The 23,504-nt window shown below is 31.9% G+C and overlaps 1 protein-coding gene and 1 non-coding gene across 2 annotated transcripts; one reads left to right on the forward strand and one right to left on the reverse strand.

Annotated features, from left to right (window-relative positions):
• Positions 1–7,495: 7,495 nt before the first annotated feature.
• Positions 7,496–9,277, reverse strand: LOC123199614. The gene has a single exon (XM_044614642.1). It carries the CDS (start codon positions 9,275–9,277, stop codon positions 7,496–7,498), a length of 1,782 nt encoding a protein of 593 aa, XP_044470577.1.
• A 703-nt stretch (positions 9,278–9,980) lies between these two features.
• LOC123199835 lies at positions 9,981–10,087 on the forward strand. The gene has a single exon (XR_006498441.1). It is a non-coding gene; the product is annotated as a small nucleolar RNA R71 (small nucleolar RNA).
• The last annotated feature ends 13,417 nt before the right edge of the window (positions 10,088–23,504 follow it).

A 23,504-nucleotide genomic window follows, 5' to 3' on the forward strand; every position in this document is an offset into this window, starting at 1 on the left:
ATTAGTATTTTTCCTCAAAAGTTCATCTAATTTGGCTTGAACTTGTAGTAGTTTTCTTATATGGATTCTTCTCCAATACCAATCCTCTTTATTAAGCCTCTTTCATCTGCATATCGTCCTATAGAGATGTTTTCTCGAACCATTATGTCATATCATGGTTCTCCTATAATAAATTCTCATATCTATATACGTTTGATGTTATCATCTTCTTGGATTGAAAAAGTAATAATACAAGTGAATGTATAAATCCATCTATGTAAAACGCAAAGTGCTTATTTTATAGTGTCTAGTATTTTCAAGTCCACTATTACTTCTTGTATGTTAATTTCCATTACATAAATCCATCATCTTTTTAAGAGTTGTCTAAACTTTCCTCTTCTAAAGAGTTTCCATGGAACATGTAATTCCATAGCTCTATCTAAAAATTCAAATAATCCTACAAGAAGATCATTTGTATCTTCTTCATTTAGAGGTGTTATTAAAGTTTCTAAAGTTACTAGTTCAAGATAAGGCATAGTAGATCCTGCTATATCTCTTGTCATCCTAGTTTTTACAAACAATTGAGACCGAATAATGGATCTTCCACTAAGTTCCTCTTTGTCATAATACACCTTATCGGCTTTAAGCCACACTTGTCTAACTGTTGGCTTTTGCATTAGTCAACCAAGCTCTACTAGCCCTAAGCCTATTGCAATGGCTACTCAGCACTAAGTCTTCAAGTCCTCCTTATTGCCAATGGCTCGCAAGTATACGAATTAATCAAGTAATATAGAAAGATGTCGGTCTCATAGAGATTGGTTGTTGAATACTAGCTTGTTTTGTAGTTTAAATTAGCTAGAGAAATAAAAATGCTATGGATTAGGATTGAATTAAAGATAATAAAATAAAGCAACTAACTAAATCGAAATTAACAAAGGAAAATAATTACCTAGCAAATTTAAAAGTGAAATACCAATTATAGAGAAGCCTGGGGTTTATGATTTCACTATTAATTACTCAAAAATCAGTAACGAATCCAATTAAAATCGATGATAAGATGAATTGTTGATGGTTGATTATCCTATTTTACCCAATTTCTCTCTCAAGGTTAATTAGGAGTGTTAAGATTAAAAGCTTACTTACTTTCGTGGTATGTTGTTAATCAAAACCCATTAATTTTTATGACAATCAATTTGCCCACGAAAGATTTATATTTATCTCTAAATAAAACCCTAAGTTTAGCAAATACATGAACTAATTAGGTATGTATTTCTCAATATCACACTCCAATCTATAAACAAGCATGACATTGGGCCCTAACACCAAGCAAGAAGTTAAAATTACAATTATTAAATCAAACATTCATCATCATTAATTAAAAATCAAAACCCATTACATAATCCTTGAGAATTTATAGATTCATCATAAACCCTAGCAAAAGAAATTAGCTATTCATGGTTATAAAGTTCAAATTATAAGATAAAGTTGGAGAGATAGACATTTTGAATCATTAAAAGAAGATAATAAGAGAGATAAGAAAAACTCTAAGGTCTTCAAATCTTAATTCTCTTGGGTCTTTTATCTTTAATCTTAGATCTTTCCTCTTCTACTTGTTTCTTGAAGTTTTCTCTCTCTAAAAATCCTTTGAGCTGCTGTATATTTGGTCCCCTCTTTAGAGAAGACGTAATTTTCTTTTTATACCTGTCACTTAACCTTATTTTCTGTTTTTTTTTTTCATTTACGCCTAGTAATTATGGGCGTCAATTATGACCATAAGACTGCCCATAATTACTCTCTGCCTTCTGATGTAAGCCCTTCTCATTTGCTTCTTTAAGCTTCTATTTTCACTCTAAAAGGGGCTTGAATAACTTCATATCATCTAAAAATATAATTCAAAGAACAAAATAAGATCAAGCCATCAAGATTAAATAAAACTTAAAGAATTTGACAAAATGAACCAAAATTCACTTTAAAACTATACTATTATAACCCTATTTGTGTGTATTTCATACACACATCAAACTCCCCCAAACTTAAGAACTTGCTTGTCCTCAAGCAAAAAGGAACAGAAGTGAAATCAAAGGGAAAATTGAAAGGATCAACAGGTTTAGGTAATTGAATTCTTAAAGTGACCTTAATGCAATCGAAAGCCAAAACTTGCTCTTCAAAAGCCCTAAGTGCAAAAGACACTCTATCTCGGATCCAAAGAAAACAAGAGTCACAAAAATCAAACGGAAAATGTATGCAATGATCAACCTCACCAAAACTGTTGCACTTCAGATAGACATATACGTACTTAGCAATCTTCATAATCTCTAAATAAAGTCAACCAAGTCCCATAGGCAAAATCAAACAACCTATCTCCACTAATGAAGGTGCAATGCATTTCAAAAGGATCAATAGGTCTTTATTTAGGTTGTAACGTGGCCAGGGGTATGGGTTCAAGAATAAAGGGAAAAATAAGTTAACAAATAAACATGAGTATACTATTAATGAGGAAGTAAAGATTTATATGATTACAAAACAAAGAATAAGGAAGAAATATGAATATAAATTGCACTAATAATATGTGAAGAGATTTTTTTTCTTTTTTTTTTCATATGTTTTTTTTTTCAGATATCTTTTTTTTTTTTTTTTAAATCACATGTATGAATATATATAATTCTCTCAAAATCCCCCAAACTTGTTTCTTTGTACATGGGGTATATAGAATGATAATGCCATGACTTTCTCATTTTTCTTCATTCTTCCTTTTCAATTGATCTAAAAAAATCACATGCAAATCCATTCATCTCATCAATAATATAACTCATGTAAAGGGTATGTTTAATATATTTATTAGCTAGGTGGGTGATTAAGGGTTAAAACAAAGAAAATGCAAAAGGTTGTAAATAAAACACAAAAGAAAATGGCTCAAAGGGCTAACAAGAGATTAAACATTTATAAAGGTTGGCTAAGAGAATAAGGCAATTTGAGGTACACAAAGAATCAAAGAAATACCTATATCATATCCCTTTATCAATGCATGCAACTTTTATTTCGCCTCGAAAGATTGAGTAACAAGTTCTAGGACTCGTGAGACACTAAAAAAATATGTCTAAGCATGGATAAACCCTCTCTAAGTAAGCATAAACAATTTCAAAAAAAATGACCACATGCACAACAAACTCTGAACGACAAATGCAACAATCGTAACTCTATCACCAATCATGAATGTTTCAACACTCTTTGCCTTTTACGAACAAAAAGTGGGTTCGATTGCCAAAGGCGTTCTAATCATTCAAATCACTTAAAAATATTTTCACAAATGTGTCTTTTAAGGTACTAAAAGTGAATTTGTAAAATTTAGTCCAAAATCAAAGAAGGGATAAATAAATGTGGGCTTAATTTAAAACTGAAAATAAATTCTGCATAAAAAATAAACCTAATTTAAGAATTGAAAATAAAATTGCAAAATTAACATTAAAGACTCCCCCCACACTAAAGACAAACATTGTCCTCAATGTTTATTCAACATGTAATAAAGAAAACATAACTAAGCATGGATAAAAGAAGAAGAAAAAGATGAAAACTCCCTGGCTCAATATAAGCTCATGTGATGAAATTGGATGAAAATGCAAACATTGTCCCTGAAATTAGAATGAGTAAATTATGAACAAAATTGTACTATCTAGCAAAAGAGGTCTCAAAGAATCACATCCAACTAATGAAAAGAGAAAGATAACAACATTATCAACAATTATGGATCCATGTATAAAACAATCTCCATCAGCGAAAAAAAAATCAAATGATGAATAAATCAACAACACTTTTCCAATAAGCTTGACATTGCAATTATAACAACTTGTATATCAAAATTTTCAGCAAATCTCCACATTAATAAACCATATGCAACCCAACAAATTGAACACTAAATCATTATTAAACTAGGAAAGCATCACATTAAATCAACATAAATTGCTCACATGCATCCATTCTGGAATTTGATCCACATCAAGAAAAATCAATTGTGAAAAACTGGAATTTGATGTGTGGCCTTAGCATGACTGGGTTGTGGAGGTAAAATTGAAAATTTTAGGAAACAAGTGACGTGTTCTGTAGGGTAGGAAATGTAAGGTTGTTGTTGCAGCTGAGAAGAAATTGGAGGGCTGACGCGTGGTTGAAATATGTGAAATGGTGGGGCTGACAAGGAAGAAACGAATTGCGTTGTGAAGCTGGAACAACATAAAAACAGAGAAGAAATACAGTGTTGCACAAAGCAGGCTGACGCGTCAATTTGTGGTTGAAATAAGTGAAATGGTGGGGTTGTATAGAGAAGAGACAAGTTGCGTTTTTTGAAGCTGGAAGTGACAAACTGCAGTGTGGAAAAAGTGGGGCTGACGCGTCAACTTGAAATTAGTAAGAAAAGGAGGCTATATGGTGAAAATTGGAAGAGAAGATAAGAGCAGAAAAATGTTGTTGTCGGGAGAACGGAGAAGAAAAGTACGGCGTTGAAATGAGAGAAATAAAATAAAAATTAGGGTTTCAAATATATGTATATATACGAAAAGAAATAAAATAATATATATATATATATATATATATATATATATATATATATATATATAAATATGCATAGAAGGAAAAAAATAATGAAATAATAAAATAAAATAAAATAAAGTAAAAGGTAAAATAAAACTAAAATAAAATATAAATATAAATAAGTAAAAAAATAATGAAAGATGAATAACCTAACACACTTTTCCTCATTTTTTTCCAGAGGCCAATTATGGGCACTCTTATGCCCATATTTGCTGCCCATAAACACTCTCTCTTCAACTCAAAATAGAATTTATGAGGAAATTCAAATTTCACATTCTTCATCAACCAATTCAACACCATAAAGAAATTACAAAATCCAATTAATGCAATCAATGGTAAGAACACAATTAATCAAACAAATCACAACCAATGAAAACATCAAATTGAGCAAATTTAATTGTACCCCCTTTTAACTTGAAAATACTCTTCATGTCCATACTTATACTCCAATTGCTAGACATTCCAAAATCAACCTGAAATAAACAAAAAGAACAATTTTAAACTAAATGTAGGGAAAATTATTTATCAATAAAGTAAAAGAAAATTCTTTAAGAGAAGAAAAACTTGGGTTGCCTCCCAAGAGCGCTAATTTATGGTCCTTAGCTTGATCGATTATGAGACTTAAGTTAGGAGATTAGACAGTGGTTGAGACGCCTCCACTTTCACTTGGTCACTAACAAAATACGGCTTCAGCCTCTGCCCGTTGACCTTAAATGTTCCAGAATTTTCACTCCACATCTCAACAGCTCCATGAGGAAATACGTTTAAGATTTTAAAAGGACAGAACCACCTTGACTTAAGTTTTCCTGGAAAAAGCTTCAATCTTAAGTTGAAAAGCAACACTTGATCACCTTCTTTGAAGTCTTTCTTTAAAATATGCATATCATACCACCTTTTGGTTCTTTCCTTGTATATTTTGTCATTCTCATAAGCGTCCAATCTAAACTCTTTTAACTCATCTAGTTGGAGGAGACGTTTTTCACTGGTTTTCTTTAAATCAAAGTTCAGAAACTTAATAACCCAATAAGCTTGATGCTCTAGCTCCACTGGAAGATGACAAGACTTACCGTAGACAAGGCGAAAAGGGGATGTACCATTGAGAGTTTTAAAGGTTGTGCGGTATGCCTAAAGAGCATCATCCAATCTCAAACTCCAATCTTTCCTTGAAGCACTTACGATTTTCTCAAGTATGCTCTTGATTTCCTTATTAGAAATCTCAACTTGCCTGCTAGTTTGAGGGTGGTATGGTGTTGCAACCTTATGGGTAACTTCGTATTTCTTTAATAATTTCTCAAATAGGTGGTTACAAAAGTGAGAACCACCATCACTAACAATAGCTCTTGGAGTCCTAAATCTTGCGAAGATATATTTCTTTAAGAACTTCACCACAACCCTAGCATCATTGGATGGACTTGCTAGTGTCTCAACCCATTTAGAAACATAATCTACAACAACTAAGATATATTTTTTCCCATAAGACGTAGGAAATGGCCCCATGAAGTCAATGCCCCACACATCAAAAATTTCAATCTCAAGTATACTATTTAAAGGCATTTCATTCCTCCTTGAAATGTTTCCAGTTCTTTGGCACCTATCACATGTTAAAACAAATTTCCTCGCATCTTGAAAAAGAGTTGGCCAATAGAACCCACTTTGGAGCACCTTAGCTGTTGTCTTGGTGGCGCTAAAATGACCTTCACATTCAAGAGAATGACAATGGGTTAAAACACTTTCTATCTCATCTTGTGGTAAGTATCGTCGCACAATCCCATCAAAACATCTTTTGTAAAGCAGTGGCTCTTCCCAATAATAGTTTTTCACCTCCCACAAGAACTTTTTCTTTTGTTGGTGATTCATCTCTGGAGGTAATACACCACACACAAGATAATTCACATAATCTGCATACCATGGTACTACCCAATGAGATATCTCTAAAAGTTGCTCATGTGGAAAAGAATTATCAATAGGTAGACTTTTGTCAAAACCTCCACACTTATCTTGCTCCAAACGAGACAAATGATCAGCAACAACATTTTTTGTCCCTTTTTTATCCTTTATTTCTAAGTCAAACTCTTGAAGAAGCAATATCCACCTAATCAACCTCGGTTTTGCATCCTTCTTATTTAGGAGATATTTAATGGTTGAATGATCTGTGTAGACTATGACCTTGGACCCCACTAAATAAGACCTGAACTTATCAAAAGCAAACACAACTGCAAGAAGTTCTTTCTCAGTGGTGGCATAATTGACTTGTGCTTCATCCAAAGTGTGATTGGAATAGTAAATTGCATAAACCTTTTTGTCTTTCCTTTGCCCTAAAACTGCCCCTACAGTAAAGTCACTAGCATCACACATTACTTCAAAAGGTAAACTCCAATCTAGTGGTTACATAATGGGAGCTGAAATCAATGCATCCTTTAACCTACAAAAAGAATCAAGACAATATTGGTCAAAATTAAAAGGAACATCTTTAGCGAGTAAATTAGACAAAGGTTTAGCAATTTTTGAAAAAATTCTTAATAAAACGCCTATAGAACCCATCATGGCCAAGAAAACTTTGGACTTCTTTTACTGATGTTGGTGGAGGCATCTTTTCGATTACTTCTACTTTTGCTTTATCTACCTCAATCCCCCTTTGTGAGACTCTATGTCCAAGAACTATCCCTTTTTTCACCATAAAATGGCATTTCTCCCAATTAAGCACTAAATTGACTTCTTCGCATATCTACAAAACCTTAGATAAGTTAAGCAAACAATCATCAAAGGATGTTCCATACACAGAAAAATCATCCATAAACTCTTCCATAATTCGCTCAACAAAATCAGAAAATATAGACATCATACATCTTTGAAAGGTAGCAGGTGCATTGCAAAGACCAAAAGACATACGCCTATAGGCAAATGTGCCATAAGGGCATGTGAAGGTGGTTTTTTCCTAGTCTTCTGGGTGAATGGGGATTTGAAAGAATCTCGAATACCCATCTAGATAGCAAAAATAAGAATAGTTTGCTAGTCTCTCCAAAACTTGATTAATGAAAGGAAGGGGAAAGTGATCCTTACGGGTGGCTCTATTAAGCTTTCTATAATCAATACACATCCTCCACCCTGTGACTGTCCTAGTTGGTATTAAATCATTATTCTCATTCTTGACAATAGTCATACCCCCTTTCTTTGGTACCACATATACTGGACTTACCCATGAGCTATCAGAAATGGGATAGATAATCCTTGCATCCAATAATTTAATGACTTCATTTCTCACTACCTCTTTCATGATAGGATTTAATTTTCTTTGATGTTCAATGGTAGGTTTGAAATCATCAAGCATATGGATGCGATGCATGCAAATGGTAAGGCTTATTCCTTTGATATCATGAATGTTATAACCAATGGTTTTTCTATACGCTCTAAGTTCCCAAAGAAACTTATCTTCTTGTCCATCATTTAATTTAGCATTTATAATCACAGGATAAGTAGAATTAGGGCCAAGAAAAGCATACCTCAAATTAGCAGGAAGTGGTTTAAGATCTACCTTAGGTGCATCTTCCGCTTTAAGAGAAGAAAGAGAATGGTTACCTGTCTTGAGTTCTTCATACTTGAAATTCAAAATGGGAGCAACCTTAGGATTTGCTTCCATAAGCTGAGCATAGGCTGTAATTTCCATATTTTCATCTTTGACTGAAGCTCTGTGAATAATGCACGACTCGAATGGATCTTCAGGGTATTTCTTGATAAAGACTTCTTTCACGCAATCATCAATAATGTCAACCCTACAACAAGAATTCACAATATTAGGTTGCTTTGACATTCGAAAAACATTAAACTCTACTTTCTCATCTCCAATCTCAAAAGTGAGTTTTCCATTTTTAATGTCAATGATTGCTCTTGTTGTGGCTAAGAATGGTCTTCCCAGAATAAGAGGAACTTGAATATCCTCTTTCATTTCCAAAAACACAAAGTCTACAGGGATATAAAATTTTTCAACTTTAATTGGCATATTTTCCATTATCCCTATAGGATACTTTATAGATCTATCCACTAATTGTAGGGTCACTGTTGTAAGTTTTAATTCTCCACGCTCCAATCTCCTGCAAATAGATAAAGGCATTAGACTTACACTTGCACCAAGATCACATAAAGCTTTTTCAAAGGATTCTTTACCAACTACACAAGGAATAGAAAAACTCTCTGGATCCTTAAGCTTTGGTGGCAACTTATTTTGTAAAATGGCACTGCATTCCTTTGAGAGAGCCACCGTTTCAAATTCTTCAAGTTTCCTTTTATTTGAGAGGATATCTTTGAGAAACTTGGCATACGCCGACATTTGAGTTATAGCCTCCATAAAAGAAACATTGAGATGTATCTGCTTGAAAACATCTAAAAACTTTCCAAACTGTTGATCAAGTTTTGCCTTTTGGAACCTTTGAGGAAAAGGCAAAGGTGTTGAATATGTTTTGGATAGAACTTGCTTTTCAGGGGCTTCTTGGATATTTCCCTCAACCTTTTTCTCCAATGTATCTTCTTTACTAGACTTTTCAACGTCCTTTTGCTCATCAAGCTCATTTTCAACCTTGCTTATAGGTCCACCTAATTGTTTACCACTCATGGTGACAATTGCCTTACAATGCTCCCTTAGATTTTGAGGTTGGCTCGGTAGCTTTCCCATTTCCCTAGAATTGGAAGTACTTGCTTGTTGGTCAAATTGTACTTCAAGCATCTTATTATGCGTGGCCAATTAATCCACCTTAGTAGTAAGTTTTCTAATTGCTTCATCTTAAGTATCAGCCTTTTGTTTTTGGGCAAGAATGAAATTCTCCATCATCAATTCTAGATTTGATTTTTGCTCTTGATGAGGCTGAGGGTGATGTAAAAGTTGGGGGTTAGCGTTTCTAGCTTGGAACCCTGGAGGTGGCTGTTTAAAATTCTGGTTTGGGTTAGAAGTATTAGCTTAGTTTGACCATGCAAAGTTTGGGTGGTTCCTCCAACCTGGGTTATATGTATTTGAGTAAGGATTACCCTATCCCCTTTGGTTGTAATTGAGAAAATTCACTTGCTCATTTGTAGGCTCATGTGCATAGTGGGTACCCATTTGACATTCAAAGCTCACATGATCTCCTCCACAATTCTCACAACTAGAAGTTCTTACAACCTTCATATCTAATCTCTCCAATTTCTTTGTCAATGCATCCAACTTAGCATTCACCATAGTAATTCCATCCACTTCATACACTCCTAAATGTCTTCTTTGACTAGCTCTATCATTAAGCCATCGACAACTGTTGGAAGCCATTTCTTCAATCAAGTGCAAAGCCACATCGGATGTTTTACCTATTAATGACCCATTAGCAGCTGCATCCAAAATACTTTTCAACGAGTGGGAAATACCATTATAGAAAGTTTGAACAACTAGCTAGTCAGGCAAACTATGATGGGGACATTGTCTCTGTAGATCTTTGAACCTTTCCCAAGCTTCATATAAAGACTCATCATCCCTTTAGTAAAAAGTGGCAATCTCATTTCTCAATTTAACTGTTTTACCAAGTGGAAAATATTTTGCAAGGAAAGCTTCAAAAAGTGCTTACCAAGTAGTGAATGCACCAGGTGCCCTAAAATCTAACCAAGATGTTGCCCTATCCTTCAAAGCGTGACAGGTGGACAGGTGGATCTTCATTTTCTAACCCTCCAAATTGGTTTTGTTGCACCATCTGAACAATAGAAGGTTTAATCTCAAAATTGTTAGCAACCACAGTGGGCCTCACTACACTAGAATAACCGTCATGTGCAGTAGGTACAACATAATCACGAAGAGCTCGCTGATTGTTGATGTTATCTTCCATGACAACTTTTTGTCTCACTCGTCTCTCTCTTCTACATCTTCTAAAGGTTCTCTCAATTTCTGGGTCAAAATCCAATAATTCTGGATTTTGAGATTTGGTTATAAACTAATAGAGTACCTACAAGGAAAGAACAAAGACAACCAGAAATCAAATAAAACAAAAATAAAATAAAATAAAACTCTAGTCTAGCCAAATTACAAATTCTACTAATATCAACAAAGTACCAATCCCCGACAATGACGCCAAAAACTTATTGCCAATGGCTCGCAAGTATGCGAGTCAATCAAGTAATATAGAAAGATGTCGATCCCACAGAGATTGGTTGTCGAATACTAGTTTGTTTTGTAGTTTAAATTAGCTAGAGAAATAAAAATGCTATGGATTGGGATTGAATTAAAGATAATAAAATAAAACAACTAACTAAATCGAAATTAATAAAGGAAAATAGTTACCTAGCAAATTTAAAAGTGAAATACCAATTATCGAGAAACCTAGGGTTTATGATTTCACTATTAATTACTCAAAAATCAGTAAAGAATCCAATTAAAATCGATAATAAGATGAATTGTTGATGGTTGATTATCCTATTTTACCCAATTTCTCTCTTAAGGTTAATTAGAAGTGTTAAGATTAAAAGCTTACCTACTTTCGTGGTATGTTGTTAATCAAAACCTATTAATTTCTATGACAATCAATTTGCCCACAAAAGATTTATATTTATCTGTAAATAAAACCCTAGGTTTAGCAAATGCATGAACTAATTAGGTATGTATTTCTCAATATCACACTCCAATCTACAAACAAGCATGACATTAGGCCCTAACACCAAACAAGAAGTTAAAATTACAATTACTAAATCAAACATTCATCATCATTAATTAAAAATCAAAACCCATTACATAATCCTTGAGAATTTATAGATTCATCATAAACCCTAGCAAAGGAAATTAGCTATTCATGGCTATAAAGTTCAAACTACAAGATAAAGTTGGAGAGAGAGACATTTTGAATCAATAAAAGAAGATAATAAGAGAGATAAGAAAAACTCTAAGGTCTTCAAATCTTGATTCTTTTGGGTCTTTTATCTTTAATCTTGGATCTTCCCTCTTCTATTTGTTTCTTGAAGTTTTCTCTCTCTAAAAATCCCTTGAGCTGCTGTATATTTGGTTCCCTTTTTGGAGAAGACGTAATTTTTTTTTTATACCTGTCACTTAACCCTATTTTCTGTTTCTTTTTTTTTTATTTATGCCCAGTAATTATGGGCACCAATTATGACCATAAGACTGCCCATAATTACTCTTTGCCTCTTGATGTAAACCCTTCTCATTTGCTTTTTTAAGCTTCCATTTTTACTCTAAAAGGGGCTTGAATAACTCCATATCATCTAAAAGTATAATTCAAAGAACAAAATAAGATCAAGCCATCAAGATTAAATAAAACTTAAAGAATTTGACAAAATGAACCAAAATTCACTTTAAAACTATACTATTATAACCCTATTTGTGTGTATTTCATACACACATCACTCATATAATGCCTTACTAGCCTTTGTTAGCTGTAGGTGTTCAGGGATTTCAAATTGGTCTACAGTACTTATAATTTCTTGTAATCTTCTCTTTTCCCTTTCTTGCCTTTTGAAAGTTTTATCTTGTCTTTCAATAATTTCATTCAATTTTGGCTTTCCTCCATTTTTTTTAGAGTCTTCCTTTTCATCATTTTTTTTAATGGCAATTATCTGGTTTTTATCATATTTTGAGCTCCTACTACTAGTTTCTTCGATTTCAAAGTTTCTTTGGGCAGTTAGTCTTGTTTCAAAGTTATTCCATTGATTTCCAATGTCCTCATTAACAAGTTTTCTTGTTTTAGAGTTAATTTGTTGTTGCACTACTAGCTATTTATTATCCACCACACTGGTTGTGCTAGCCTTATGATATTTGGGATTTCGTTGATTAGAATTATTCGTATCCAGTGAATGTTACGACCTGGAACGTATTATTCCTTCAAGTGTTTCAAGTTTGACCTGTGTACCAATAGTAGAGTTATCTTGTTTAAAACAGAATTTCCTCATAAAGCAATATTACCTATTTTATCATAGTATTAATTTTTTTTTGTTTCTTAGAGATTATCCTACTTTGTGAGTTTCCTGGTTGAATAGTTTCTCCTCAAATGAGATGTAGATTTGCATTTAAAGTAAGAGAAGCATCTTTCAGTTTATTTTTGATTCATTTTCCTATATAAGTCTAGATAAAAAGTCAATGATGAAATTAGACTAATTAGATATATATTCAATCTTCATCTATATTCAGCAAACCAGATTTGTCATCTAATTAATCTAGTTTTATTATCCTTTAAAGGCAATTTCATAAAAGAAGTTAAATGCTTCGAATCTATCCTTAAAGTAAATTCTTGACTGATTACGAATAGTTGAAATCGATCAATACATTTTTTGGTTACTAAAACTTCCTTTTCATGAGTTGGATAGTTTGTTTCTGGTGTAGAGAATTTTCCTGAAGCATATTGAACTATTTGTTCAATACTATCAATTCCTTTGGCCTTTAGAACTCCTCCCCAATATTGATCAGAAGCATCACTCTCTATAATCATAAAGTCTGAATCTTTTGGTAGAGTTAAAAACTTTAGGTTCCTAGTCAAATTCGTAGTTTGAATCACATAATTGGTATCCTCATTAGTCTATTCCCATGGTACTTTTGAGCTAACTTTATATATATATATATATATATATATATATATATATATATATATATATATATATATGCATGTATAAGTGCCTAAATCTGAGAATGTTAGGATGTATCTCATGTAATGATTTTTATATTAGTTGTTTGGATGTTGTTGATTGTTATGGAGCAAGGAAAAAAGATTAAATTGATTTTATACGAGTTAAGCATGTTATGCTCAACTGGTTATGATAATCACATGCTTAAAAGGTAGTTTACATCATGATGTGTATTCGACTCAACGAAGTTCATTGGAAAGATTAGTTTTCTTGATATGTGTTATGTAATGGGTGATTATATAGGAGATCTTTGTTGCTTAAGGGGTGAACCGTGTTAGACCAGGTATGTGAATGCATGAAACCAGGCTTGGAACAACTAAATTAGGGTTCTAGGTTGGCATTCTAGGTATGTCACATAGTTGTGTGATATGTGACATATATCTATGTGCACGAGTCCCAAATTTCCAATTAGGTTTCCTTGACATTTCGATGACCACCAGACGTTGTCCATTAAGTAGTAGTCATCTATTACATTTGAGCATTATGTACATAGCCTTAGCACGATTAAATAAAATAGGAATTTATCGAATTACCCTAGTGAAGAGTCATAGTTGAGATGAAATTACACAAGAGCAGTAACCAAACAACTGAAGGATACACGATGATGTCCCTAAAGGATACATGACCATATGTTTATAAATAGTAAAGTCTGAATAAAAGTCATGTGTGAATAGTAACCAAACATACACTCATGTGTAAGCTATGCACATGCTCATGTGTATAGGGTATAAAGAGAATTTGACTAAGAAAATAGACAAAAGGGATAAAGGACATCCCAAGAGATAGATTAAGCTTTTAGAGTATGTAGTAGTACTTATTGTGCCAACCAGTTAAAGTATATAAACGCATAAGCTATTTGTTAGGTGGAAGCTGAAGAGATGTAAGCATGCTAATTATTTTAGGATCGTTACGGAGAGGCACTGTAAGTAATCCTTCAAAACATTAAACCCATAATAAGGTACTGCTCACAGTAGAGCTAGTTAAAGTATAGCTTAGTTGGGAACCTAAGAAATAACTTACATGGCTAAGGTGTCAAAACTCTGTATTTGATCTAGACTGATTGGCTGAATATATAGTCTTAGATTAGCTTCCAAATGTATATGCTTCCACTAAGTTTAGTAATGTCACACCAGATAGAAATCTGAGAGAGTAGTTTCTTAGTGACCAAACAACAATACAATTTAACCCAAAAGAAAGTTATATAGCCTAGTAAACTCTAAAGTAAAGTATGAACACTAATTTAGTAACCAGGACCTATCATCGTTCAATAAGGAGTTTGATGCCAACTCCAGAAGACAAAGTTTGGGGTCAAAGGCATTTTAGAGAATTCAAAAAATATACTAGTTAGAGTCTCTTACTTATTGAGTATTTTACCACTCATCCATTTACTTTCATGCGTACAAGTATAAATGATCGTGATAACTATGAAATTAGTGGCAGTTAAAGGGCATAAAGTTGAAGGGCAGTTACGTCATTTATAATATCTTTATTTAGTTTATTTTTAGTTTATGCTAGACTTCATGTTTTTAATTGTTTTGGTTTTATGAACATTTTTTGACGTTTTCCAACATTAGTTATTATTTTAAAAGGTGTTTTGGTTCTTTTTCAACCATATTAATAAAGAAGTTTATTCAAAAACTAATTGTATTTTATGTTTTTTTTAAAATAAAATGCTCAAGTAGTCAATTTAAGTAGCACTTTTCTTTAGAGGACAATACTTCTAAAGAGGCGTGTTACAAGTAAACCACAACAAAACTAGATAAAAATGGTCTTAATACCTAATTCATCAACCTCATACAAGTGTTTGATGCATTTAAGAGTCCAAATGGCATGACTAACCATTCATACAAACCATAATTCATTTTGAATGTAGTTTTTCATTAATCCCTTGGTCGAACTCTAATTTGATGTTACCCAATCTTCAAATCTACTTTTGAAAATACCTTGGCACCATGCATTTAGTCTAGCAAATCATTAAGTCTAAGGATAGGAAATCTATACCTTACAATTATTTTGTTGATGGCATGACTATCCATATATTCTCCAACTTTTATCCATCTTTGGTCTCAATAAGGCGAGTTCAATGCATGAACTAATGCTCTCTTGAATATGCCTTTTCTTTAATAATTCCTCCACTTGTTCTTTTAAGATCTTATTCTCCTTTGAACTCATATGATAACATGACAAATTTGGTGAACTAGCATAAAAAATAAGGTCAATTTGATGTTAAATATCTTTTAATGAAGGTAGCCCAATAGGTTTAGCTGTTATATCTTAAAACTTATCAAGTAACCCTTACACGTCCTTAAGGATCGATTTCTCCTCTTGTTCTTATTGTTTAACTACGAGGGCTATTAGAGTCTTTGTCTCTTTTATGGTGTCAAGGAATTCCTCTTTCTGTAAAGGTATTAAGAGTAAGGCCTTCTCATCTTTCTTTGGACCACTCATGTCTCCCTTTCTAGGAAACATAATAATTTTCTTTTGTTTCCACTTAAAAGAATGCATATTATTGTGACCCTTATGAGTTGCATCTGCATCATATTGCCACAATCTCTCTTGAAGCAGATAACAAGCATTCATCTCTATAACATCACACAAGATTTCAACTTTATAAGTTTTTCCCAAGGAGAAAGGTAGTCTACATTACTCTACTACTCTCACATTAGGTCTTTTTTTAATCCAACCAACATCACTAGTTTGCATACTTATGAATTAACAAAACACTACCTTTCTAATATGTTTTTATATTGTGAATCACTACCTTTCAAAGATTCTAGACGATTTAATATGGGAAACTACAAACCCATTGATACTTCCGTGTCAAATGGCAAATTATTAAGCCGAGAGACCATGTCTCGAAACTCAAGATAAAAGAAGAAAAATATCAAAAGTACCATATTCAAATGTCATTAGATGTTTTATGTATACTGTGATGTGTACATACCCAAACATTTACTTTTGTTGTCAGACTAGTTAGTTGATATTAGTCAAATCCTAGAAAAGAGCATTGAAAGGTTGACAATAGGATATTAAAATATCTAAAGGCACTATGAATTATTGTTCATGTTATTAAGGATCAAATTTGCATTTAATTGAATATTTAGATGTTAGCTAGAGAGGTAATTTAGACCAACATAAACCCATTTTTAGCTATGCTTTTTTACTATAAAAGGCCCATATCATAGAATAGTAAGAAATAGACAAACATAGTCTTATCAACAATAAAGGTCGAGTATATAGCATATTTAGTGATTGTGCCAGAGCCTGTTTGGTTAAGAAGATTCTTAGCATGTCGATATTGTTAGAGTAATAGTTATCCATTTTTATAATTAAGCTGAGATAGGTTTCATAACAGATCCCAAATTTTATAGTAAAGTCATCAATACTAGACATAATTTTGTAAGAGACATCACTTCCAAGAGGGAAGTGAGCATACAAAATGTTTCTATTCATTGAGTGGTCACTAATCCCTTGACTAATCTTATTTCAAGATATGTATATCTTACATATGTTAAATCTCTTAATTACGTAGATTGTGATTGATAAGTTATTAAGTTTATATATTGTAATCGTGACACAATGGCAAAAACAATGAATTCAAGTTTATTTTGTTTTTGAACTTGCATCCCAAAATTCTTGGTATTTCATTGTATATATATCATTTTTGTTTAAAAACTCAAAAAGATTATAATGTCACACAACTTAGAAATTGGCTTACTCACATGATTAAGTGTCTTTGTTGTTGAGAAAGAGAGCAACTATGAGACATAATTCTTGAGAAAGATGACATTGAGAGTGCGTGAAAATAGGAAACAAATTTCTTAAGAAAATAATTATTAAAGTCAAAATGTCGCCTTGATGATCAATCAAGATAAGTTCATAGATAGATAAATTTGAAAATGACTGGTTTAGAGTCCCTATGTCCAAATAGCCTGTGAATAAATATAAATACCTATAAGTTCGAAGAGATGATTAAGAATTCAAATTAGGCAATGAGTGCAATGACTAAATTAAGATATGTACAATGTTAATATAATAACATTTATGAAGAATACACACTGTAACACATGATTCATATAATATATACATAAGTAAGACGACCAATTAAAATAGTGAGAAGATGAATTTATGCTCCCTCACTGTGTAAAACTTTATGAGGTTTACCTTATTTCTGTACCCTTAGACTCTTTGTTGTTATTTGATATTTATTCTTAGTATTTGTTATCTTAGTTTGATATCTATGACCATGCATGATTCGATCTATGAAACATAACTAGAAAAGTAATTAAGTTTAAAATGAGAATTCTAGTAGAAAATGAAGACTTATATATTACGTGTATCCATTGGCTAGTTGATATTTTCACTAATATTAGAGAATGAACTTGATAATAGATACATAAGAAAATAACAAAATAATAATTGAAAGATTAAATGGAGTTGATGTTATCAAGTAAGTCTGGGATATAACGAGACTAACACTTTATTATATTTTACTCTAATTGAAGCAACTATATTATTCATGATAGATGCATAGTAATAAGCTCTTAAGTGTAGATTATTCACAAAGTCGTACGACACATTTGCAAGTATAAAATTACTATTGTATAGGATTTTTATGTCTAAATATTCAGTTCAAGTCTTTCATCATGTATAAGTAAGAGATATTAGATTTAGATCCACCTATAATAGGTCGACCTGACTCTATTTGATCCATTTTGCATTAACTATCTTATAGCAGTTAGAGGAGGTTATTGTCAATTGGCCATATATATACAAACCCTACAAAATGCAAAAAAAAAATACACAAAAGGTGTCTCCACTGCTAGAATCCAGAAACATAGAGCAAATTGTGTCGTGGAAATGATGCATTATCGAACCTTAGATCAAACTCAATTGCAAATTATCATCAACATGTACAGATTCAAATCGAGTAAGCAAATGATTTTATTGATTTTAGAATTTACAAAATTGGCATATTTAAATTCCAACAGTATTTAAATCATTCTTCTTCTTTAAGTCGATTAAACCTAAAGATTCTCTTATTTTTGCATTGATTTCAATGCAATGTTTGTTGGGTTCATTGTTTTATTAAGTGTAACTTTGTTTTGTCATTTCTTGATGTGTATGTTTCTTTCATTCATCTTGCAAGTTTGTTTGCTCAAATCGTAAGATATGCATTTATTAGTGAAGCTTGAAGGTATTTTTAGTCAGGGTTTGAATAGATTTCAATCACAAAGTTCAAAGAGAGCTTGAACAACCAAGTGGATGCTTGGAGTGTTTCATATATGAGAATAAACAGTTGTTTGTAAAAGAGTGTTGGAAATTAATTGAGTGAATAGAGAGTGTTTGCTTAAGAGTTAGTTTTAGTTTATATTTGACAATTGTTTTATTGTTTCATTAATTTTTGTTGGATTTGATCTTATAAATGTAAGCTATGTTGAGTTTAATCAAACTATGTAAAAATTGTTGTATCCACTTAATTATCTCGTACTTATTTTTGGTTATGCTATGATTGGTGGTTATGTGTAAAGTGTAATGATATTTCAACCAATTTCCAATGTTTCAAATGCTCAATCCCTAGTTGTTACTACCAAATCATGTTTTTTGCTTCCAAGATGGTGTTATACTGTAAGACACATTTTCGTTTTAAATATTCTAAAAACAAAGAGAGAAATATATGTTATGTCCTTTGAAAGTTGAAAGTGTTTATTTTTGTTTATCGATTTCATATGTGCTTAAACATCTAGATGAAGGTTTTTTTATTTTTAAGAAATATCATTTTCATAATTTGTATTTTGATATTGAATGCGCATCATGTAAATAAATAAGTAGTCTTGGGATAGTTGGTTATGTTGGTTAGATTCAATTGGAATTTGATGTAGAGATTAAAGATAACTATTGATAGACACTTTTATATCAATCATTGTTTGTCATATTAGGGTTTTTAACTAATAGTTAACCAATACGGGGATATTGATTCTTGTATATCAACATAGTTGCTACCCAAATAAGGACACCCTAAATAATCAATATATATCATTGTCAATTGTTTCATTGAATCTAGTGTACTTGCATTTCTTCATCTAGATTTGTGTTTTCGGTAAACGTGACATTTTTTCTTATGACCAACACAAAGTTGTCAGTTAGAGATGGCAAACAAGCTAGGTTGAAGCACGCCAAAATGGCCTGATTCGAAAGGGCATAACCTACCACTATAATAAGTTGTGCTAAGCCCATAGGCCTACAAGGTTGGGCCCTAGTCCTAGGCATCAGGTCCACAGGTTGACCCGACTAGGCCTATGTATTGTGCTTTAAAATAAAAAATAAATAAATTTTTTTGAAACTGGCAGAAGCCATTCTAGTTTCTACCAAAACCAGTAGTAACGACTATTAGCAGTAGTAATTTATTATATAATTTTTTTTTCATTTTTCATTTCTTATATAAACAACCCTCCTCTCTCTTTTCCAAATTTCATATACACTTACTCTCACTCGCATTCTCAATCTCTCTCAATCTTTCATTATTCTCAATCTCATATTCTCTTGTTACATGACTCAAGTCTCATTCTAAAACTCTCTGAATTCACAAATAATAATTTTTTATGTTTATAATTTTATTTTCATTTCAATTTTGTCAATCAATTATAATTTTTTCGCTATAATATAATTTATAAAAAAAATATTTTACGAATGGATTTAAGGTCTTATGATTTTGATCCATTTGAATATTATTATGTTGACACTGATGATATTATTAATGATCAACGTGGAATAGATGAAGCACTAACAGGTGAAAATGGGACAACGACATGTTCAACAATGACAAAAAGAAAACAAAAGTCTATGATATGAGATCACTTTAATCAAATAACAAAAACGATCAAAGGAAAACAAATTCGCCAAGCAGTATGCAAATATTGTGGTTCATGTTTAACATGTGCAAGTTCAGGTGGTACAAGGCATCTTCATCCACCTATTACTACTTATTGTAAAAAAAAAAAATTCCACATAAAGTTAGAGGACATAAACAAATTGCATTCGTCTAATCACAGTCCGTTGGTCATGGTGCTAGCGTAACAAGCGATTCAAGCAATTTCGAACACATAAGAGAAATGTCCACTTTCATGTACAATCAAATAAAAATGCGAGACTACATGACCAAGTATATTGTTGCTTCTAACCAACTTTTTTCTTACGTTGAATATGAAATATTATAACGGATGATGCAAAATAATATTCAACCCAAATTTAAAAGAATTCCTAGATCAACTCTTGAGGTAGACATGGTTAGAAATTATGAGTTAATGAAATTAAAAGTTATTGAAAAACTTAGTAATTTTAATGGTGTAATTTTAATTATTTTAGATTTATGGACAACTACAAATCAAAACGTAACTACCCATTACATTAATTCTGATCATTAATTATGCAAAAATGTTATTGCATTTAGAAATTTAAAATATCTACATAGTGGTCATACAATTTATCTAGTATTAGCAAATATTTTTTATGAATATAAATTAATAATTCTATTTTTATAATGACTTTTGATAATAAAAAAATAATAACATGGTTATTGAATTAATATTTAATCATATCAATATTCCATTTAACAGAAAATTATTTTATATTAGATGTACATATCATATTATTAATTTAATAGCTCAAAATGGTTTGAACATAATTAAAACTTATATATCAACAATTAAACATATCGTCGTACACATTTCATCATCCCCATCATGAATACAAGTGTATCGTGAATTATGTAAATCAATGGGGTTAAAATGAAAAATTTAAAGACAGATGTTACAACTAGATAAAATTCAACATACCTCATGTTGAAAGCATGCGAAAAGTATGAAACACCTATAACACAGTTCTTTAAAACCCAACCAAAAGATTCAGAACATCTTTTTTTTTTGACAAATCATGATTGAGAGATTGTTATGCTTCTAATGAACATGTTAGAGTCATTGATGACAACCGTAGACTAATGCTCAAATATATATTATCCAACTACTTGTTTAATTTGTATTATATGATAGAAATCAGTGATAATTTTAAAAAATATAGGTATCATAATACTTTCCAAAATATATCTAGGTATTATAAATATTATAGTATAATGAAAGATGATGAAGCTTTGAGAGAGATTTTTAATGGAGCAAGGAAGAAATAAAAGTAAAGAAACTAAGAGATTGATTTTCTGGATACAAAGAGAATATGCATTCAAAGTGAGAGATGAGGGGGGGTATTTATACAAAAAATTTTACCAACTCCCTTGACAATTTGGTTTACTCATATAAAAGGCATTTAATGTCTTCCTTCAATTTTCCAATTTCACCATCATATAGCCACCATTTCATAAATGCATTCCCATAGATTTCCTTAACTTCCTTAGGTGGAAAGCCACCTGCATATGTAACACTCCCCCTTGGATTTCCACCATTTACAGATAATTATATTAACCTTGCTAAAGAAAAACCTAGCGGGATAAAAACTAAAGCAAAAAAACATAATTAGTTACTATCTTGTAAATTGGTGTTAGACGTGCTTAAACTGCCTCATTAAAAACCTTACTAGAAAAAACCAGTGGGACAAAACTTAGTCAAAGAAAAAAGAATACAATGCACATTTTGTCCATAATATTATATACTTAAAAAATTGCTCTGATAAATTCTCCCCCTGATGAATACTCTCCCTCTTTATAGTGGGATTAATTTGATTGCTCATTGAGCCGTTGCATACCAATGTTATACACTAACTTCTCAAATGTTGATGTTGGTAGTGTCTTGGTGAACAAATCTATCAGATTCTCATTGGATCTGATTTGTTTGACATCAATCTTCCTGCTCTGCTTGAGCTCATGAGTGTAGAAGAACTTTGGTGGGATATATTTGGTTTTGTCTCATTTGATGTATCCTTCTTTAATTTGGGCAATATATGTTATATTGTCTTCATATAATATGGAAGGAGTATCTGTTGTAGAAGGAAGACTACATGCATTCCGGATATGATGGATGACAGACCGTAACCATATGCATTCTCGGCTGGCTTCATAGAGAGCTAGAATTTTTGAATGATTTGAGGACACTGCAACCAAGGTATGTTTGGTGGAACGTTATGATATTGCTATGTCATTATAAGCAAAAACATATTATGTCTGTGAACGAGCCTTATGGAGGTCAGAAAGATAACCAGCATCTGTATATCCAATCAAACTAGGATTTTTAAGGGATTTGATAGAATAAAATAATCTCAAATCTTTAGTTCCATCTAGATAATAGAGTATGTGTTTAATTTCGTTCTAGTGGCGACGGGTTAGTGCAGAGCTACATCAGGCCAACAAATTAATTGCGAATGATATGTCTAGTCTAGTGCATCAGGCCAAATATAATAAGGCTTTAATTGCATTCAAATACAGTACTTCAAGACTGAGTATTTTTTCATCGTCTTCCTTAGGACGAAGTGGATCCTTTTACGGATTAAGAAACTAAACAATCATTGAGGTGCTCAAAGGATGAGCCTTATCCATATTAAAACGTTTTAATAATTTTTCAATATACGCTGATTGATGGATAAGTATTCCATTTGAATTATGTTTGATCTACAGGCTGAGACAATAATTTGTTTTCCCCAAATCCTTCATTTCAAATTTTTTTTTAAGATATTCATTAGTTTTTTAGAGCTCTTTAGAAGTTTCAATTAAGTTCATGTCATCAACATAAACTGTTATAATGACAAATCCGATTTTGACATTTTGATAAAGACATAAAGACATATAAGATCATTTATATAGTTGTTGTTTTTCAAATATTCACTGAGACGATTGTACCACATTCGTCTAGATTGTTTTAATCATATAATGATCTTTGTAATTTGATAGAGTACATACCTCTTGGATTGTCCCCTTTCATTTCAGGCAATTTATATCCTTCAGGGAGTTTTATATAAATTTTAGTATCTAAATTTCCATACAAATAAGCAGTAACTACGTCCATTAAAAGCATATCCAGTCCTTCAGAGACTATTAAATTGATTAAATATCTTAATGTGATTATATCTATCACAGGTACATATGTTTCATCAAAGTCTATATCGGACCTTTGGGAAAAGCCTTGGGCTACAAGCTTGGCTTTATATCTAGCAATTTTATTTTTCTCATATCTTTTTCTCACAAATACTCATTTATATCCAACGGGTTGTATGTCTTAAGGTGTTGAAACTACAGGCCCAAACACTTAACATTTTGCTAGAGAAGCTAATTCTGTTTGAATTGTTTCTTCCCATTTAGGCCAATCATGTCT

This window comes from Mangifera indica, chromosome 16 (genome assembly GCF_011075055.1).
Source record: "Mangifera indica cultivar Alphonso chromosome 16, CATAS_Mindica_2.1, whole genome shotgun sequence".
Taxonomy (NCBI): domain Eukaryota; kingdom Viridiplantae; phylum Streptophyta; class Magnoliopsida; order Sapindales; family Anacardiaceae; genus Mangifera; species Mangifera indica.